Raw genomic sequence first — 21,204 nt, 5'->3', positions numbered from 1 at the left:
ACTTACCTCCTTCATCCTGGCGTATGACACTGATATGAGGATCAGCATCCATAGCTGAGCTGCACAGAAGGCTTAGACATCGTCTAGACCAGCGGTCGCCAACCTTTCAGACCTCATGAACCACCAGAGATTCACGAACCACCAGTTGACAACTGCTTGTCTAGACCAAGTTTCATCAACCTCAGCAATGACAGTCCTGACCAGATAACTTTGCTGTGGGGACTCTTGTGTTCATGCAGGATGTTAAGCACATTCGTGGCAGCATGCCCAGATATGAGTAGCATTTCCTACCCCCCATGTTATGACAATAAAAAATGTCTCCAGCCGGGACCGGTTTGGCTTAGTGGATAGAGCGTCGGCCTGCGGACTGAAAGGTCCCGGGTTCGATTCCGGGCAAGGGCATGTACCTTGGTTGCAGGCACATCCCCAGTAGGGGATGTGCAAGAGGCAGCTGATCGATGATTCTCTCTCATCGATGTTTCTAACTTTCTATCCCTCTCTCTTCATCTCTGTGAAAAATCAATAAAAATATATTTTAAAAAAATTTGTGACATGTATTACCTTTAAAAAAAAAAAAAAAATGTCTCCAGACATTGCCAGATGTCTCCTGGGGGGCAAAATCACCCACAGGTGAGAGGTACTGCTCTAGATTATCACCCAGATGGTCACCAGGTCACACACTTCCAACCCATCTAATAGCAGCAGTTAGATGACTGAGCTAGTGAAAACCCAAACCTTGATCGTTTTTATTAGTAGTTTTATATTTTCTTTCAATAAATATCATCTCTTTGCCAATGTATTGATACATAAGCTTTAACATGTATGCATTTATAATCTTTCTTAGAATTTTTTATTGCTAGTAAATATATTATTATACTTAGGCTAAGAGTAGCCCTGAATTTTATATATATTATAGTTAATCATCCTTTATAATAAAATTCTAGCATGCAAATCAACCGAACTGCAAAATCATAGGTCACTATGATGCATACTGACCACCAGGGGGCAGACGTTCAATGCAGGAGCTGCCCCCTGGTGGTCAGTGCACTCCCACAGGGGGAGCACTGCTCAGCCAGAAGCCCTGAGCCTGGCTCATGGCTGGCAAGCTCAGGGGCGGTAGTGGGAGCTTCTCCTGCCTCTGCAGCAGCACAGGGAGCCGGCCTAAGCTGTAAGTTGAACATCTCCTGAGGGCTCCCAGACTGCAAGAGGGCACAGGCCAGGCTGAAGGAACCCCACCAACACCCACCAAGTGCACGAATTTTGTGTACCAGGCCTCTAGTTTTAAATAATTTACATAGGTTTTCTAACTCATTTCTTAGTGCCCTAGGATGGGCTCTAAACCATTATCAGTATCTAGCATTTTAGTTTGAATTGGTCACATTAAATTTAACCAGTGCTTATAAGCTAGATTTTGTTTTCATATAAAATCTTAAATAGAATAGTTGCTTTGCCTTGATGTTAAAATTACAAGTGAGTTTTACCTTCTTTCTACTAACTTGTGCTTTATTTCTCTTGAGAAATTTATTTTTCACATCATTTTTTCCTGGTTATCTTTTTAAAGTCATCACATGGGAGAAATCAGATGCTCTAAATTTTTGAAACCTATCTAGGCTAGTGATATATGCCTAGCCCAAGGTCAAACAGCAGTTTGTATGCATTAAATTTAAGTAAAACCATTTTCCATTTGTTATTTCCATGCTTTTTATAGGCGTTGAAACACCCGTATTTTCAAGTTGGTCAGGTATTAGGCCCTTCCTCACACCATCTGGAATCAAAACAGCCTTTACATAAGCAGATACAGCCACTAGAATCGAAGCCACCTTTAATTGATCTAGAACCTACGCCTCCGCCAGACATAAATGATCAGACTGCTGGACAGCCCCAGTCAAAAAACCACCAGCCACTGCAGTCCATCCAGCCGCCACAGAACATGAGTGTCCAGCGAGCGCCAAAGCAGCAAGGCCAGCAGAAACAGCCTCAAACACTGTTTCCAAGTATTGTCAGGAACATGCCAACCGTAAGTAGCCTATAGTGCTTGAGATGCAATAGTTCGGCTAGTTCATTAGGATTTCATTTCTATGCATTCCTGAAAATGTCAGGGGAGATATAAAAGATTATTCTGTGTTAAAGCCTCTACTTTCTCTGTCAAGAGCTTGGCTGGAGATAAAATTCTAAAAAGAAAACCTCAGAATGAACACAATAAAGTTTGTATGCCACAGACTTTTTTTAAGTTACTTAAATGCACAAGAACTCTGGGACAAAATAGAGCTGATAAGGATTTTAACAGTAATCTTAAACTGTTTTTAAATGTTGATGAACATGAAGAGAATGAGTTTTTTTTAAAATGTCAGGCATAATATAAAACTTCCTCTTCCACTTCTTTTGTTCATTTCAGGGAGCTTGTCAGGTGCCATATATTTTAACTGTCTTCACAAGATGTATGCTATACTCCCAAATGCATTGTATTTGCGGATTTAGGACTGAAAGAGATCTTAAAGAACAGTGTCTAATTCCTTATCCAGTCCTGCGGGCCTGATATAAGTAAGCCCTGCCCCCAATAGCAGCAACAATATTCTAACATACTATTGATTACTTGTTTCTTATATGTATTGTTTATTTTCTTGCTCTTCCTATAAGAATTTAAACTTCATAAAGTCAGGGATCTTTGTTTTATTTATCAATACAGACCCAAAAACCAAAATGGGGACTGGCACATGGTAAATTCTCAACAAATATCTGATGAGTGATTGTATGTCCACACTATTTTTGAGCAACCACCAAAGTCTTGAGGAAGCCATACTTTCTAAGAAAGTTCTTCATACTGAGCTAAAATCTGGTTTTCTGTAGCTTTTAACAAAGGTTAAGCACTCTTCTAGAAGGCAGCCCTTCGGATGTTTGAAAATAGCCCTTCATTATCTGCCCTTTTCTCTAGAAGCATCCCCCGTTCCCTCACATACTCTACATAGGACATTGTTCACCAGTGGCTGAGTAACCTTTGGTTCCTGTGTATGAAGGAGCCTTTGGGTCCTTCACCACCTACTTCCCATGTAAAATGAGGCTGCCAGAACTAGAGGCAGGCAGCAGGTAAGGAGGGAAAATCAGGGTGAATCACTTCCAACATTCCTGAGCCATATGTTCACTTGTGCCACTAAGGATTACATTTCTGTTTTTGTTTATTTTTCTTGGAATGAACATCAAATGTTAATTCATAGGGAAAGACAAGAAAAGGAAGTTGATATTTATTGAGTAACTACTAAGTGTCATGCACTCTGCTAGGCACCCCCCAGCATGCATTCACTAAGTTAAAGTAACCAATAACCTCATCCTAAATTTTTAGATAGCTAATAAGTTCCAGATTTGGGATTGAGCATTTTATCAACTAAAATTCCTAAGATTATTTTTCACAAGTGCTAAATCACATATTCTGTACCTTTCTTGTGTACTTGATCTCTAGGATTCAAAAAATAACAATATCTTATTTTTACCTCTCAAATTTCTAATAAGTGTTCTTAAACCCTTATTTTATCTTCTTTGTTTAACCATTCTATCCACCTTGTCACCAGCTATGGATTGATTTAGTTGTTCATTTATTTTTCTTCTTTACCTTTATGACGAACAATGAGCCTTTGGGCAGACCACTCGAACCTTCTTCTAGATGACACTGATCCATTAAGCAGTATTCGTAGTCTGATTATTGAATTAAGTACTCATTCTGCTAGGGCTGCCATAACAAAATACCGTAGTCTGGGTGGCTTAAACAACAGAAATTTATTTTCTCACAGATCTGGAATTTGGGAAGTCAATTATTAAGGAAACCAATATGATTTCTGGTGAGAACCCTCTTCCTGGTTCATAGACAGTACTTCTTGCCTTACCCTTATGTGGTAGAGAGAAAGCAAGCTCTCTAATGTCTCTTTAAAAAAAAAAAATACTTTAAAATATATTTTTTTATTGATTTCAGAGAGGAAGGGAGAGGGGGAGAGAGATAGAAACATCAATGATGAGAGAGAAACATTGAACAGCTGCCTCCTGCACGCCCCCTACTGGAGATTGGGCCTGCAACCCAGGTATGTGCCCTGGACAGGAATCGAACCAGCAACCCTTCAGTCCACTGGTCAGCACTCTATCCACTAAACCAAACTAGGGCTAATATCTCTTCTTATAAAGGCACTAATCCTATCACAAGGGCCTCATCTTCATGGCCTCATATATAATCCCTACGTACCTCCTAAAGTCCCCATCTACAAATACATCACAATGGAGCATAACTTTTGGAGGAACATATTGATTTCAACATACGTATAAAGTTGGGGGACATATAAATTTCAATATATAAATTTGGGGGGGAAGTAAACAATCAGTCCACAACAGTACTGATGCACATTTGTTGTCTTTTCATTCCTTCATTTTGTTGATAGCATGAAATACCATCACTTGCTCTGCTAAGTCCATGTAGACTACATGGAGGCCTATATGATCTACCACTTTTTTTACTCTGTGCTCAAAAACTTTCCCTTTATAACAAATTTTAGAACCTTTTCTCTCATCCTATAACAACCTCATTAATATGCAGTTTGTAAAAATCCACCCTCTACTTTACAAAAATGATTTATATTGCCCCTTTCCAGTTTTTGCAGACACACAAGACTACTTCATAAACTCTTTTGTAAATTATAAGAATACCTTGTTTAGCAACATACAACACCAGCTCCCTAAAATCAATTCAGCTGAAATAAAAGTCTTAAACTCAGCTAAGTATAACCTTTGATTAACTCTACTCATCTGAGGCTTTAAATCTTTTTATTCTCCTTAGTCTGGAGCACATGCTCCCTGACAAAGAAAACAATGATGTAATAGAATCTGGCAAATAACACTTTTTGTCATCCTCCATCACTGTGACTCCATCACTTCAAGTAATAGCATATCCATCCTTTAAGCATCTTCTTACTCCCAGCACAGGTGTATTTGCTGACCTTGCTTCCAAATTCCCTACTTTTCAATTGCCTTTTGGATTTTTTAGTTTACGTGTCCTCAGACAACCCCAAGTAAATTTTAATAAAACCAACTCATTGTCTGTCCAAGCCAGGTCTTCTTCCTAATTCTATTATTATTATTATTATTACTACTACTATTATTATTATTAAGGTATTACATATGTGTCCTTATCTCCCCATTGCCCCCCATCCCTCCCCACTCATGCCTTACTCCCCTGTTTTCTGTGTCCATTGTTTAGGCTCATATGCATGCATACCAGTCCTTCGGTTGACCTCTCCCCTTACCCCCATCCTCCCCTACCTTCCCTCTGAGGTTTGACAGTCTGAAAGATGCTTCTCTGTCTCTGGATCTGTTTTTGTTCATCAGTTTATGGTGTTCATTATTTTCCATAAATGAGTGAGATCATGTGATATTTATCTTTCTCTGACTGGCTTATTTTGCTTAGCATAATGCTCTCCAGTAACACATGCTGTTGTAAATGGTAAGAATTCCTTCTTTTTTACCACAGCGTTATTTCTATTGAAAGAAAAACCATTCTGAAATGGTCGGGCTCAAACTTTTAAAGTGTCCTGGCCTTTCTTTCTCTGTGTCCATTAGGATTACATGTAGTGACTATGACAGAAACCTGACCATTGTGGCTTAAATAATAAGTGGTTATTTTTCTCTCATAAGAAGTCAGGTGGTGGGCAAGCCAGGACTGGTGCTGTTGGTAAAACTGGCCAGACTGCTTTTGTCTTTCTGTTCTATCCCTTAGCAGGCAGCATTTATTCCTGTGGACATAAGATGTTTGTTGCTGCTATAGGGTTGCATCTGCCTTCGAGAAGTGGAAGAGTGAAAAACATTGGTACATGCTAGCAAAGTCTAAAACTATCTTTCCTGGAAGTCCCTCCCAATAGACTTGTACTTACACTAGCTAATTCATGTCACGTGTCTTCATATAGCTGCAAGGAAGGCTGGAATTTTGGATATTTTAACTGGGCATATTGCTGCATTGAACAAAATATTAATAAGGAAGAAGGTAGGATGGCTACTGGGTGGGCAACTAGCAGTGTCTGCCACATGGTCCTTTGACCTCTTTTGAGATGGACATAAAATCCAGACCTTTTGTCCCTTTTTGATAGCAAATGTATTCTTTCCTGAGCATTCCAAACACTATAAGTCTATTGCCCCTGTCACTGCATGCCACTGTAATGTTAAAGACCTCCTATTTGAACCTGACTTTTCTAGCATGCTGCCTTTACCACATTGTTTTGTGGGGGTGTTTGTTTTGTTTTGTTTTTTTCTATTGTTCTCTATTACCCACAGGGTAGCTACAATTTCTTAGGCAAACTTTGAAGGCCTTTCATAATGTAGTATCCATCTGTCTTTGCAACCCTGTCCTCCACTACTTCAGCACAAACCACCTGCTTCTGTAAACTTAGTCTACCCTTTTTTCCTGGAACAAACTCTGGCCCTTTCCTATTAAAAAGCCATACTTTATACATGCCCTCTTCCAAACTAATAACAACAATAGCAGCAATAATACCTAACCTTTAGAAAGTTTTATTGTGAGATCCTATCCTGGGAATTTCAATGTAGTTTACTATTGAATTAATAAACACCAAGTTAGATAAATACTATATGTTCCCATTTAAGGAGGAAGAAACTAAGGCTTTGACAAGTTGTCACTTCTTTTTTTTTTTAAAAAAAAAACATTTAATAGCATTCTTTTTTAAAAAATATATTTTATTGATTTTGTACAGAGAGGAAAGGAGAGAGATAGAGAGTTAGAAATATCGATGAGAGAGAGAGTCATTGATAAGCTGCCTCCTGCACACCCCCCACTGGGGATATACCTGCAACCAAGGTTCATGCCCCTGACCGGAATCGAACCCAGGACCTTTCAGTCCCCAAGCCAACGCTCTATCCATTGAGCCAAACCAGTTTCGGCAAGTTGTCACTTCTTAAAGAGAGAGCCAACACATGGCAGTTTTCCAAATTACACATCATGAAGAGTCAGTTTTAATTCTAAGTCTTCAAGTCTCCTTCAAGTCTCCAAACCAAGTTTACAGAGATCTCTCCCTTCTCTCAATTCCTGCTGTATTTTTAGCATGTGCTACCTCTGTTTTTGGTAATACTTTTATATATACAGTATATATATATATATATATATATATATATATATATATATATATATGTGTGTGTGTGTGTGTGTGTGTGTGTGTGTGTGTGTGTGTGTATTTCCTTAACTATAGGAAAGCTCCTTACAAATGGGAACACTGAGTATCAAATATAATAGTTTGTACATAAAACCATTCAGCAAATGATCAAAGATGCTGATGACTGATTTTCTACCATAGAAGCCAAGCAGCATGCTGGGGCACAAGAGCGTGAGGAGGCGTTGGGGTCAGACTGTGTTCAAGTCTGGAGATAGTTGGGGAGACTTTGAGGACAGTGATTTTGAAACCTCCCAAACCAAGAAACCAAGCATGAGTGTTTTCAGAGAAAAGAGGAAAAAGGATTCTCCATTTTGGTAAGATTTCAGATTCCTCTGGAAAGTATATTTTTATTATGTATTAACCTTATTTTATTCCTTAAGTATAAATGAATGTAGATATTAAAAGATAATAAATAGCTTAAAACTAATTTACCTCTAAAAAGGTAATACTTGACTTCTCCCAGTAATGATTCTCAGTACTGATGGCTGGGTGCTGTGGGTGGGTGGAGGAAGAGGTTCTTGTTAATTTTTTAGTGTGCCTTCTTGAATTATGATCACCATTATTCACATTTGAAATTCACATGTCTTCTTGCAGAAAGCAAAGCGTACTCAGATGGTTTCCAGATTCAACTATTTGCTTGTTATTCTAAACTTTTTTTTTTAATCATTTCCTGAGCTTTTTCTGGAATTTTAATATCTCTGGCAATCCCTTTTAAAAAAAACATTTTTTTATTGATTTCAGAGAGGAAGGGAAATGAGAGAGAGAGAGAGAGAGAGAGAGAGAGAGAGAGAGAGAGAGAGAGAGAGATATCAATGATGAGAGAGAATCATGATTGGCTGCCTCCTGCATGCCCCACTTGGGACCAAGCCCACAACCCAGGCATGTGCCCTTGACAGAAATAAAACCTAGGGCCCTTCAGTCTGCAGGCTGATGCTCTGTCCACTGAACAAAACTGACTAGGGCTGGCAGTCCCTTTTTATAAGTTGAATAATCATGAGCACTTTATTCAACTTGAAAGTGAGGGTTAAGTTTTGATGAACGTTTTGGGAAAATACTTTATCCCCCACCTTTGGATCAGAAGAGAAACAGGGAGAATAGATTTAGCATGAATCAGGAAAATTTATCTAATCGCTATTTGGTATTATATATTGCTGAAATCTTCATTTTGGAGTACACAATCTGTGAAAGTGCATGAAGACTCTCTAAAGGGGATACCTGCTTGGATAATTCTTTTTTAAATTAATTTTTATGAATTTGAGAGAGAGAGAAGCATGGATTTGTTGTTCACTTATTTATACATCTATTGGTTGATTCTTATAAGTGCCCTGACTGAGGATTGAACCTACAACCTTGGCATCTCAGGACAATACTCTAATCAACTGAGCTACCTGGGCAAGGCCTGCTTGGATAATTCTTAGAGTTCCATATTATTCTTCCCTAAAATATATGAGCTGGAGAAAAAACCTGCTTAATCTACTTCCCACTTTCCCAGAGAGTCACCTCTCAGCCATTTCAAATCTTGTATGGCATAAGGGTATAATAACCTGAATGGTGTTAAACAAAGGAAGAAATCAGAAGACTCGCACCTTCAATTAATTCAAAAGGCTTTCTGTCTATCCTTGTCTTATGCATATTTCTCCTAAGAGGAAAAGCCTGTGTTACAAATAGGGTATTTCAGGATGTGTTGGAACACCTGGAAATTCAGAACCACTTGAAGGACCAGAGCCTAGAGATGCTTTTTGTTTTAAGTCTACTAGAATGTTTTGTATAACTGATATCAGTGGGTTAGTTGCTGAGAGGAAAGACTTTTTAAAGTAACCATGTTGAAAATTAGTAGAATTGCAGCAATTGGTGTAACTACAGTGGGCTGAGGGGAAGGAAAAGACATCAGAAATGGGTGGCACTGTTTATAATGAGGGGCCTACCTGTATCTAGGATTCTCCTAAAGTGGGCTGGAGTGGCCAGCAGTTCAAAGGGCAGCCAAGTCAGTGTCCATCTCCAACAGAGTCACCCAAAACTTACTTTATATAGTATACTAGAGGCCCAGTGCACGAAATTTGTGCATGGGGTGGGGGTTGGGGTGTCCCTCAGACCAGCCTGCACCTTATCCAATCAGGGACCCCTCAAAGGATCGGGCCTAAACCGGGAATCAGACATCCCTCTCACAATCCAGAACTACTGGCTCCCAACTGCTCGCCTGCCTGCCTTCCTGATTGCCCCTAACCACTTCTGCCTGCAGACTGATCACCCCCTAACCACTCCCATGCCAGCTTGATTGATGTCTAACTGCCCCCCTGCCATCCTATTTGCCCTTAACTTCCCTCCTCTGCTGGCCTGGTCACCCCTAACTGCCCTCTCCTGCAGGGTTGATCACCTCCAACTGCCCTTTCTTGCAGGCCTGGTCCCTCCCAACTGCCCTCCCCTGCTGGCCATCTTGTGGTGGCCATCTTGTGTTTACATAGGGGCAGGATCTTTGACCACATGAGGGCAGCTATTGTGAGTTGGAGTGATGGTCAACCTGCATATTACTCTTTTATTAGATAGGATAGAGGCCTGGTGCATGGGTGGGGGCAGGCTGATTTGCCCTGAAGGGTGTCCCAGATCAGGATGGAGGTTCCCTTGGAGCATGGGGTGGTCTGGGCCAGGGACCTGTGGTGGTTTGCAGGCCAGCCATGCCCCCTGGCGGCCCAAATGGAGGCCCTAGTATCTGGAATTTATTTACCTTCTATAGTTGAAACTTTGTAGCCTGGAGGGGAGCCAAGCCTCCTACCCGATCCATGGCCAGCAGCCATTTCTGTTTGGATTTGTTTACCTTCTATAATTGAAACTTTGTAGCCTTTAGTGGAGACTTAGGCCAGCTAGGGCATACGGAAAGCTTGGCTTCTTCCATTGCCTGGGAAACCCAAGCCTCCCTCCTGCTCTCTGTGGCTGTAGCCATCTTGGTTGGGTTTATTTGAATACCTGCTCTAATTGGCTTTGTGAGTATGGCCGAGTAATGGTCAACTTGCATATTACTCTTTTATTAGGTAGGATACTTTAGTAGATAGTTGACATGGCTATGATTGTCTTCCCTTTCCACATGTCTTCCCACATTACAAATCCACAATTATAGCAATTGTAAGGAAAGTAGAAATATACACACAGGCAATTTGCTGCTCAATTAGAAAGCTTTCTGTCACGTAATGTCTAGTATTAGAAATGATCCTATGCACTGCCTATATTTATTGGGTGTAAAGGTTGTCAGTTAATGTTCCTACCAGCAAAAAGACTGATGGAAACCATTTGTGAGGACACCTTGACTCTACTGGAAAGGTGTGCAAAGGTGGGTGAGAAATAGTGTCATCTTCTCACTCTTCACTCTGTAATGCTGCCTTTTGTTGACTTCCAAGGCTTCCAGAGTCAGTACCCTCAGGCTCCAACCACTCATCAGTGGAAAACAAGAGCTTACCTGCCGCTATTTCCCTAAAATCTGATTCCAAATTATCAACGTCTTCAACAGCTAAACAGTACTACTTAAAACAATCAAGGTACCTTCCAGGTAAGTAGAGAAAATAAAATGTTTACTGCTAACAACAATATAAATAAGTCAGGCTCATGTGTCTTAGAATCTTGTAGAAAGGGCACCTATGAAATAATACAATCACATGCTCTTTGCTGGCTCAGCCTTGTCAGTACTTGTTACCAAGTGCTTTTCTGGGCCTCCTGCTTTTATTAAAACTGCCCTAGAAGTGCCTAGCAGACAAAACTCAAGATGAAGAATATGACTCAAAAAAAAAAAAAAAATAGCACCGTTCCCCCAGCAAAGCTATGCCTTTAGGAAATGCTACATTTTATTAAAACAATGTTTACACCCCCATTACAGCATTTTAGAAAAAGTAGGATATTTATACTATTTCCCTAATAATCTGATTTATGCTTTTGAAAGATCATTTGGGCTGCTGAGTAGAACATGCTAGAGCAATGGTTCCCACAGGGGGGCAATTTGATTTTAAAGGGGCAATTTAAGAATGAGCTATTAACAGTGAATTTTTTGTGTTTCTTATGGTTCTAGGGTCTTCATATAGAGTATATGAATATATAGTGTGACATATTTATACATTTCAATTCTCTGTTATATGTTTTGAAGCTTTATTTGCTATCTTTTCATATCACTTCATATTATTTCTTTTAACAATTTCTTAGTGATTCTCAACTCTCTTTTTGTTTTTATTTTTCTCTTTCATTGACACCATGTTCTTTTGGAAGCTTGTTTAGACCAAGTTAATGGCCTTTTAGGCTTCCTCCATATGAACAGGAGTTCACTTTTTGAAAAATAAGAATTATATGTCACGGCGGGCGGGGGGAGGGGAAGGCATCAGGATTTTAGAGATGCTTAGGTGAGGCATGGCCGGAAAAGGTTGGGAACCACTATGCTAGAGGCTCCAGACATGTATATGTCTAGATAAAGAGGATAATGGTGTGTTCCATAATTGTAAAGGCAGATAAAGAACTGGGTAAAATGTAGATGTATTTCAGAAGTGGAACTGATAGGACTTGCTGATAGATTAGCATGGTTAATGGTAAAGAATGGAAGGAGTTAGTGTTGGCTTCTGGGTTTTTGACTTGGCAGTGGTTGGATGGTGGTGACTTTAACTGAGAAAGGGAAGATTAAGAGAGGCCTGGAGTGTGGAAGTGGAGAATCAGGAGTTAAGGTTGGGATGCCTATTAAACATCTGAGTTGATGTATCTAATAGACAATTGGGTGCATTAATCTGGAACTTAGGGAAAAGATCTAGACAGATGGTAGGGAGTTTATGTTATAGAATTTTCTCTTCAAAATACACTTTTAAAGGTTTAAAATTCAATTAAGTCTTAAGGGAATCAATTTTTAAATCACTGTTTATCTAAACAGATACATCTTCAGTCCAGCAGGAGGAGGAGATGGTCTTTTTCTCTTGTGCTGTCATGGGTATAGTCATTTACAGCTTTCTGAGTGTAATAAGCAGGCCACTGGGTTCATCTAAGGAAGGTTCTCTTTCCACACCACAGCCTCCAGAAGTAAGCCACAGTCTTTACTTCCCAGAAGCTTGTGTGGGAAGGGTAAGGAAGATGAGAGAAGAGGTAGAGACTAGACTGGTAGCAAGAGATTGATGCGTAATGTATTTTTCTGTTTACTTTTAGGCAACAATATAAATTTCAGTTCTAGGAATCCAATAAGGACCCACTCCTGTTGTCAGTATTAATGAGAGAAAAGAATGAAACAGGAAAGGGTTTAGAAAGGGTTTGCACTTTGTTTTTTAATATTTTTTATTGTAAAAATGTTCTTAATGAGTAATTGCTACCTAGTGTATTTTCTTTATTGTCAGGTAATATAGCCTATCATAGTTCTATTTGTAGGTGTTCTGTTAGAAACCAAAAATCCATAAGGAGCTACATCCTATAAGGAAGGGAAACTATTTACCTGATGGAGTGTTTTCCTTAGAAAACTGATGATAGGTCGTCTTGAAGCTTGGTACAGAAAAGCAGGCTTGTTTCTGGCTTCAAAACAAGGCTACAATCTCATAAATGTGAAACCCTGCTGAAGAATTCCCTTTGTGAAAAGCAAAAGCTCAGACTACCTGGTAACAGTTGCTAACTTCCTGCAGTGCTGGCAGTCCTCAGTGAGGATTTCTATTGTTCTAGCGCCGCTGGGGTCTTCAAACTACGGCCCGCGGGCCACATGCAGCCCCCAGGGGAGTCTGATCCTGCCCGCCAGGTTTTTTGGGCAGTGAGCGCAGCCGAGGTGTTACAGTAGGAATTAGTAGTTCATATAGTCCGGCCCTCCAGCTCTCTGAGGGACCGTGATCTGGCCCCCACTTTAAAAAGTTTGAGGACCCCTGTCAGCTAGCCAAAGGAAACACCACAGGTGTGACCCAGAGGTTTAGATTGTGTTGTGCCTCCTACTTAATTGTCCAATTTAATTGTCAGTAAAAAGAAGCAAGTCAAGAAGATTTCAACCTCTTAAAAGTGGGTTAATAACACCTTTTTGATCACTGGTACCAAAGCCTGAGGTTGACTCCACATTTCAGATTTCAGAAAATCTAAAATAATATAACTGTTTAAATTGTATTCTAATATAGAAGCAAGCTTCACACACAGATCTTTACATGTCTACTCTGAGCTTCCAGGCTCCCAGCGTTCTTGGCCACGTGACTGTTTTCCCAGCCACACTGTGTTCCTGAGGGTCTGGCACAGAGCACACAATCAAAATAAGTGATGACTTGGAAATATCTTTTTGAAGAAAATTTTTGTACCACTAATTTTTACCAGACATTTTAGTAAAAAAAAAAAAAAATCCAAAGTTTAATTATTGTGTTTTAGAAAATATCTTTATGAAACAAACTGTGAGGATTTCAGGTGATTGTGCTTATTAGGGCTTAGGATCATGTTAATATTCAGAAAAAAGCAAGTATTTGTGATACTGTAAACAAAAGTTATTTCCTTCCCCAAAAAACTTATTCTCTTCCCCCAAGTTATTTCTAATCTTTGTATGTATAATGTATTTTTTCCTCCAAGTTTATGATTACACTCTAAACTTTGAAATGACTATTTTGTTCTTCTAAGGTGTAAATCCTAAGAACGTGTCCTTGATAGCCAGTGGAAAGGATATAAATCCATATACTTGGAGTAATCAATTATTTCCTAAGTCATTGGGACCCATTGGGGCAGAACTTGCTTTCAAAAGGAGTAATGCAGGTAAAGCAAGAATACATTTCAAGTATAAATTTTCATTGTTTTTCTTCTGCAGATATTTACTTTTAAATATATTGCAGCTGCCTCCTTCCAACCAAGACACCCTTGGGGGAACACAAAGGGTTTCCACCTGGTGCTTGAGCACAGCTAGTTTTAAGGGAATCCTTTGCCAGATCTCAACTTCCGTATGGATTCTTTCCTAAAATGATCTGCCTGAGCAAGTGTTTCTGTTCTCCTACTTTACAAAAGAAAGAAGACTTCTCACTGTCTACTATGGTGTGTTTCCTATTTCCCCAAAGTGTAAAAATATCTGGGGTGGCTTTGAAAGGGATAGTTTGATGTATTGGTGTCAGTGTTGAGAACATGACTGGGGAACAAAGCCTTGTTAAGTCAAGTGGTTTCCAATTCTTAACTTTCAAAAAATTAAAGAAGAACCTAAATGAGTTATTAGCTCACAGATAAGTAAAAATCACTTTTTATGAGATCACTATATGACTTTTGGTCTATAACTTTAATAAATTCAGACTACAGTGACAAAGCTGTAACAGAACACTTTTTGTTCCCAACTATTGGTTTACAATAACATGGTTTTTTAGGACTTCCTTTCCCCAAAATTAAAAAAAAATAAAAAAAAATAGAATTGATATTGAATGCTGTCTGATTTTAACAATAAGTAGTATTCATTTGTGGACACATGAAGACTTGAAAAAGTCCCATATTTCCCTTTTAATTTTGGGGGGAAGTTAATAGATTAATTTCCCCAAAAATTACTTTTCATGTGTAGTAATCAAAATTTAAATATTCATATTTTTATTAATTATATTCAGTAAAGCATTATTACTAACTTAATGCAGAAAAAAGTATTTTAATATGCTTATGGTTACAAGAAAGTTTTTTAAAATTTCAATTTACAACTTAAAGACTCTTAAGCCTAAAATAATTATTTGGGTAAAATTTGGGAATTATGAGTCGAAGTAAAACTCTAGAGAGAAAAGGGATTATTATGAAATTTCCAGCTTCAAGAACTAAAACCTGTTCATGTGTTTCTTGAGTCAGTATTGGTAAGCATAAAAATCACTATGATATTTAGACTCCTTTGGTTACATTTAAAGAAATATAATAGTTTTGTTTTTAAATGTCTATAAGTATAACATGCCATAAATTACATCTTTTGTAACTAAAACTTAGGCTGAAATTTTTTAGATTTCAGCTTAAAGTGTGTGAAGAAGTAAAGAATTCTTTTTTTTTTTTTAACTATCAATAGGTGGTTTTGGATAAAAAAAAGTTTGGGGATCACTGTGTAGCAATTCAGTAGTTCCGATACAACATCAACTCACTTTGGGCATTTCATAGTTTTCCAAACACTTTGAAGGCTCAGGTTTCCCATTTAACATGTGCTCAGGTGTCAACATTGCAGCACTGTAACTTACATACTTTTTTCTCAGTTTAAAAAAAAAAATACTACTTACTGAACCAGCCACTTAAATACAAATCAGTGCAAATGACAGCACTGCAACTTTGCCATCAAATGAAAGCTGTGATAACACGAGAAGATTTTTTTCATAGTAAGGGTTCTTTATGGATCTTTTCATTAATCATCTAATCCATTTTTCTCTACTTTTCTTAAAACATTTTCCTTATCATTCTTTCTTTCCATCTGCCTACTCTGTAGAAGAAAGCATAATTAAACCAATTGAAAAACTATCATGCAATGAAAGCTTTCCTGAGAAATTAGAGGACCCACAAGGTAATTTTGGGCATTATAGATGAGTGCAACTTGCTCTTTGAACCTCTTGTTCAATTTTCTTCTCAACATTTACCACAAATCTTATCATAAAAGGCCATCGTGAAGGGCAAGGTCTCCTGCTCTCGGAGCCAGATCAGGTGGAGAGGGGACACACTCCACATCAGGAACATCTCTCTGCAGTAGTTGGGGCTCTGAAGCTCTATGCTTGTCTTCTTAAATTATGACAATTTGTACAAATTAAGTAAGCCTACTGAAAAAGGTATTTGTTAACTTTGTAATAGATAGTCCTATAATTTGTAAAGTTCTGAAACTTATTTCTTAAGCATTAACAATCATTAAAAAGAAAAGATTGCCCAGGTTAATAGAGATGGTGCATTTTGTAGAGTCAGTGTTGCAGCTTTAAACAATACTGACTGTTGGCTCCAACCTGAAAATGGGCAGTTCACAAGGTATATCACATGATAAGCCAAAATAATTTAAGAAGACTTCTCTCTAGGTCATTTTGTATGCATTTTTCCTGAGCAACTTCTTCCTCCAATAGGCAGAAGCCTCCTGGGATGTTCAGTGTGTAGCTTTTAGGGTCCGACACACACCATTCTGTTACTCACCAGCCTTGCCATTTTGGACGAGTTACGTGGGGTCCCTAAATCAGTGTCCCCATGTATAAAATGGAGGAAATAGTATTTACCCAGGTATTATTATATAGCCATTCCTGGGATTTTTGTCAAACAGTGTTTAGTAATAAGTGTTTGCTCTGGCGATGAGGATAAAAGCCAAGAGAGATGTTCTGAAGTTGCTACTAAATGTGACCACTGCCTTGAACTTCCTTACAAAAGGCTTTTGAAGTGAAGGACTGACTTGTGATCTAAAGTGAGTGCTGCGGGCAGAACTAAAGCCTAGTAAGACTGCGGTGCTTATGCCAAATTCAGTGTTTCTAAAAATGGTATCAACTGATTTCACTGTGTGAAATCCTTTAGGGTCTGAGAAGTAGCATTGTTGTTTGACATTTGTTGGTTCAAGAGCAAACACTTATTGCGAGCCTGTGCACAGCCCCGTGGCAGACACCAGAGACATGGACGGCCGGAGTCCAGACTGGTGAACAGATCAGTCCATGTAAAGCGCGCTCCCGTGGTAGCCACCACATGAACAGCTCTTTGAAGCCCTTAAGCTGTGAGCACCGACTCACCTTTCCTCTGCCCGGTCACCTGTCCAGCTCAGCTATGCTCCTTAAAGGAGCAGCTGTGTTCATTGTCCCTCATCTCGGGTGCTCAGCTCCCTGGAGTTGATGCTCAGGCTCCCGAAGCAGCTCCCGCATGATCCTGGTGGCCAGATCCGGTGGGCAGTGCTGTCCCTCCAGACCTCTGCGCCTAGTCTGTAACTCCTGTCTTCACACACCGAGGTCTCTTGAGTTTTCAGAGCCTGCTCTTCCTACCGTCTCCCTTTTTATTCTCTCTCCTCCACCGGGCCCCTTCTTTCCCTAATGCCAGTGCTCCCTGGGGTTCTACCCTGGGTCTTGGCTCCTCTTGCAGTCCTTCTGAGACGACTCCTCCATGGCTGCATTCCATAACCACCTTACTTGGTCACTCCAGCCTCCCACCTGCTCTATCTCTGCGACTTGAATACCGCACAGGCCCCGTATCTTCCCCAACACCTGATTCTCCTCATATTGTTGGCCTTAGTCACAAAAATGTCAGACATTTATATTTCTCTCTTCCCCTCCCACCCCATATACCCACTCAGTTGCCTCTCCGTCCCCTCTGTGACTGCATTAAACCTTCATAATCTCCCCTTTCACCCCTAGCAGTGCTGGTCTCCTGCCAGGTCTCCTAACTGGTCTCCTGCCTTAGATTTTCCCCTTTCAACCCATTCCTATGCTGCCTCTTGGTTGGTCATTCACTAATAGTGCTGAGGAGGAGGACAGCTGACACTTGCTGAACACAGATTCTGTGCTCAGTGCTTTGCATGCATCTCATTCAGTCCCTACAACAACCCTGAGGATAGTTCACTGTCACAGAGATTTTATGAAATGAAGAGCACAGGGCACTGCAGGGAGGAGGCTTCTGGCCGGAGACATCCCGTGTTAAGAACTGGAGCCTAAAAACCTGGCATGTTCAGGGGAACTCAGCCTCTGGTTAGGATCCTAGTTTGGTTATTTGTCAACTGTGAGAACTTCGGCAAGTGTGGATAATGATATGCATCCAAGAGGGTTGTTATATGGACTGAGGAGGAATATATTAAACCATAGTGCTGTGCCTGGAATCTAGTAGGTGCTCAAAGCTAGAATGTAGAATTAGTAGGGGTAGTATTCACAGTTACTCTCTCTGGTGCTTTAAAATATTCACCTTCTCACAGTGAAACTTTATGACACATCACTAGGAAATCCTGGAAGTTACGCTACTTACGGTCAGTCAGGATACGCTCCTTCCTTCCTCAAGAAAGAAGTGGGGTCAGCTGGCCAGAGGATACACTTAGCACCGCTCAGCACAGCGGCTCCAGGTAAGAATGGCTTCGGGTGCATGTGTAAGGATTATGCTCAGACAGGAGCTTTTCAACGTTCCCACAGTCACTTTTCCCAAGTGAAGGCGTTTAATCTGGTCTCACTCTGTTAACAACACCTCTAATTGTTTTTGGCAAAATGTCCTGTTTTTTACCCAAAGCTGTGGTTTGAGAGTCCAATACATAAGACTCCCTCTGATTAAGTGGTTACTCAGCCAGATGCACAGACTGTACCTAGCAACCCTTATGAGGACCGGGTGGTAGATCTTTTGCAGGGAATTGACATTAAGTAATTTACCTGAGGTCACACAGCTAGTACCGTGTTTCCCCGAAAATAAGACATCCTCCGAAAATAAGACCTACTTACAGGTTTCCCTCTGAGTGAAATATAAGGCATCCCCCCGAAAATAAGCTCTGTCTCAGAATGCTATTGCTAAACATGAGAGATTTGGTCCACTGATTCTGAAAGAAATGGAGTCACAAGAAATTCACCAGGAAATTCAGGAATTGGATTGTTATGATGATGTTCCAGAAGATGATGACATGATTGTCATTGAATAAATGAGTAAATTCTTGATACTGTAGGATTCACAGTTTGTCTGGTTTCTGTTGACAACTACCGTACTACCGTACTGTGTACAGGTAATAAATTTCCTTTATTTTCATTTAACAATAAATGTGTACCATATTCTTCTTCATGGAAAAATAAGACATCCCCTGAAAATAAGACCTAGCGCATCTTTGGGAGCAAAAATTAATATAAGACACTGTCTTATTTTTGGGGAAACAGGGTAAGTGGTGGAGCTCAGATAGAAACTCTGATTCCAAAGAGTGCTGTGCTGCATCATGAGACATGAGAAGATGCATTTTTCAGAGCCGCCCGCCCAGCGTGAAAGCTTAATGAATGCTGAGCATCTGTCACGTTAACAGGCCGTCCTCTGTGGTCCCATTGGGAGCCCGGAACCGAGCTGCGGCAGAGCTCTCACTGGCTTTCGCTTGCGGGTGGTGACAGGGTGTATGACTTCCCAGGTCGCCTGCTCTGCCGTGGTGTGGCACGTGACAGCCACAGTCAGGAGACGCTCATGAAGTTGGGATGATGATTTTGTACTGAGCTGACCAGATTTGACTAGAAATGTTCTCTAAATTATGGTCATCTAAAGTAGATATCCGAATTAAAGCACCTAAAATAAACACTAAGGTGGATAATCAGAAGTTGGGTAAGATACTAGTACTAGATGTAGTTTAGTTTAAAAGTTGACTCCACAAGTATTCTCACATCCTATCCTAAACAGGATCTTATATGAAAACTCCAGTAGGAGTTGCCAATCTCAAAAGTTTATACTATTGGAGCTAAAATTGTAAAAAGCATTGATCTTTAGTAATTTTTTATTTCTTACCAGACCTCCTTAAACAGTACTCAGTTACCTTAGCTGTGGAAAGAACTGCCTCATTACCTCTCTGCTGAAACAAAATATATAAACATCTTATGTACAGCAGTAATTTTTATGAAGCCTCAAATTTTTAAGCCAGCCTTATAATGAGTATTAGCATGACTTAGTAGCAAATTTTTAAAAATATATTTTTATTGATTTCAGAGAGGAAGGGAGAAGGAGAGATAGAAGCATAATAATGAGAGAGAATCCTTGATCGACTGCCTCCTGCATGCCCCTACTGCGAATTGAGCCCAAAACCTGGGCATGTGCCCTGACCAGGAATCAAACCGTGACCTCCTGTTTCATAAGTCAGTGTCCAGTCATTGAGCCACATCAGCCAGGCAGTAGCAATTTTTAATGTAAAAGCAGAAAGTCGTAATGTTACAATTAATTTTGTTACCTGAGTACCTGCTTTTAGAGGATGAAAATGGGTATTTTAAACATATTTTATAGGATATTGAAGACCTTTTTATGTGAATTATTTTGTCAGATTAGCATGCATATTCCTGTTTTCATTTTTAAAGTAAATGCTTCCTCGTAACTTTTCATCTCTTTATTTACTCTGCTTATCAGATTTTCCTACAGGTGGTGATAGGAGGAAAGGGACAAAAAGAAGTAAATACTAATCATTCTCAAGTGGTCAGTGCAGACCCTTAGGAAACACTGTTCTGTAAGCTGTGTCCTCCAGCCCTCCCACCTGTGTCACAGTTTCCCCGGGAAAACAAACAGGTCATTACCATGTTTACTCAACTCTTTCCCTCCTCTCAGTCTCCTTTTCTGCTGTTTCTCTTCCTTACTCTCAAATTTTTAGGGGGAAAAAAAGTCAAATTTCTTTCTTCCTCCCCATGTAATCTCTCATCACAAACTTGCTAAAACCTCCTCACCCCCTGCCTCGACAGTAACACAGGCCCGAGGGGTGATTTCTTTCATATAAGTCGCCCTGTAGGGCCCTGTTCTAAGAGCTCTGTACTATTGATAGTATACATCAACCCATTTATCCCTCCCAATGACTCTGTTACCGAAGGTACAGTTGGGGCAAAAGTAGGTTTATAGTCACGAGTACAAAAAACACAAGTTTATTCTTATATTACTTATTCTTGTATTATTTTCCATACAAACAACTGTAAACCTGCTTTTCCCCTACCCTGTATGATCTCCATTTTAGAGATTTTTTTTAATCTTGTTAAAAGTTATATAGTAGTGGCACTGATTAAATCCTTAACTAGAGGTAGGCACCTTTTCCTTCAGCAGACATTGTGTACAGGGAGTGAAATGCCCTTATAGGACACCTGCGGTTTTTAAAGTAAATGCACAGCAAGGATAAGGGGCTGACTATGCCCCTGCCAGGAGGGGTCCATGCAGAGCGTGGGCCAGCTAAGGCACAAAAACATTTCTTGCCCTGTCATGTGATTTGACCTCCTTTGTCAGTGATTAGTTCTTGACCAAAGGTACTTTAGTCCTAAAACTATTACTTCTCAGAAAGGAATCCTAAATGTCAGCATTTGCCTTCTTGGCAAAATGATTCCTTTTTTATGGTTTTACAAATCTCCACCTGGACACAGTTTCCTTCAAATGCACTGAGGACCAAACTTTGGCTGTCAGGACCCCGGAAAAGCTTGTCTGA

At 39.9% G+C, this 21,204-nt stretch overlaps 1 protein-coding gene across 2 annotated transcripts in view; it reads left to right on the top strand.

The window, feature by feature from the left end:
• MAK (male germ cell associated kinase) overlaps positions 1-21,204 on the top strand; it is a 52,996-nt gene that overhangs the window by 28,874 nt on the left and 2,918 nt on the right. Inside the window, exons 9-15 of one of the 2 annotated variants that reach the window (XM_084872242.1) lie at positions 1,709-2,017; positions 7,335-7,507; positions 10,583-10,731; positions 13,776-13,907; positions 15,577-15,651; positions 18,028-18,147; positions 20,154-20,195. In XM_084872242.1, the coding sequence (XP_084728368.1) occupies positions 1,709-2,017; positions 7,335-7,507; positions 10,583-10,731; positions 13,776-13,907; positions 15,577-15,651; positions 18,028-18,147; positions 20,154-20,195 (1,000 nt within the window). The remainder of the gene's footprint in view (positions 1-1,708; positions 2,018-7,334; positions 7,508-10,582; positions 10,732-13,775; positions 13,908-15,576; positions 15,652-18,027; positions 18,148-20,153; positions 20,196-21,204) is intronic. The other variant, XM_084872241.1, reaches the window with a different exon arrangement.

Source organism: Pipistrellus hanaki (assembly GCF_964339955.1).
Source record: "Pipistrellus hanaki genome assembly, chromosome: 2".
In the NCBI taxonomy this organism is placed as follows: Eukaryota; Metazoa; Chordata; class Mammalia; order Chiroptera; family Vespertilionidae; genus Pipistrellus; species Pipistrellus hanaki.
Note: the sequence above shows the minus strand (reverse complement) of the source record. Positions and strands in the feature narration are given on the sequence as shown.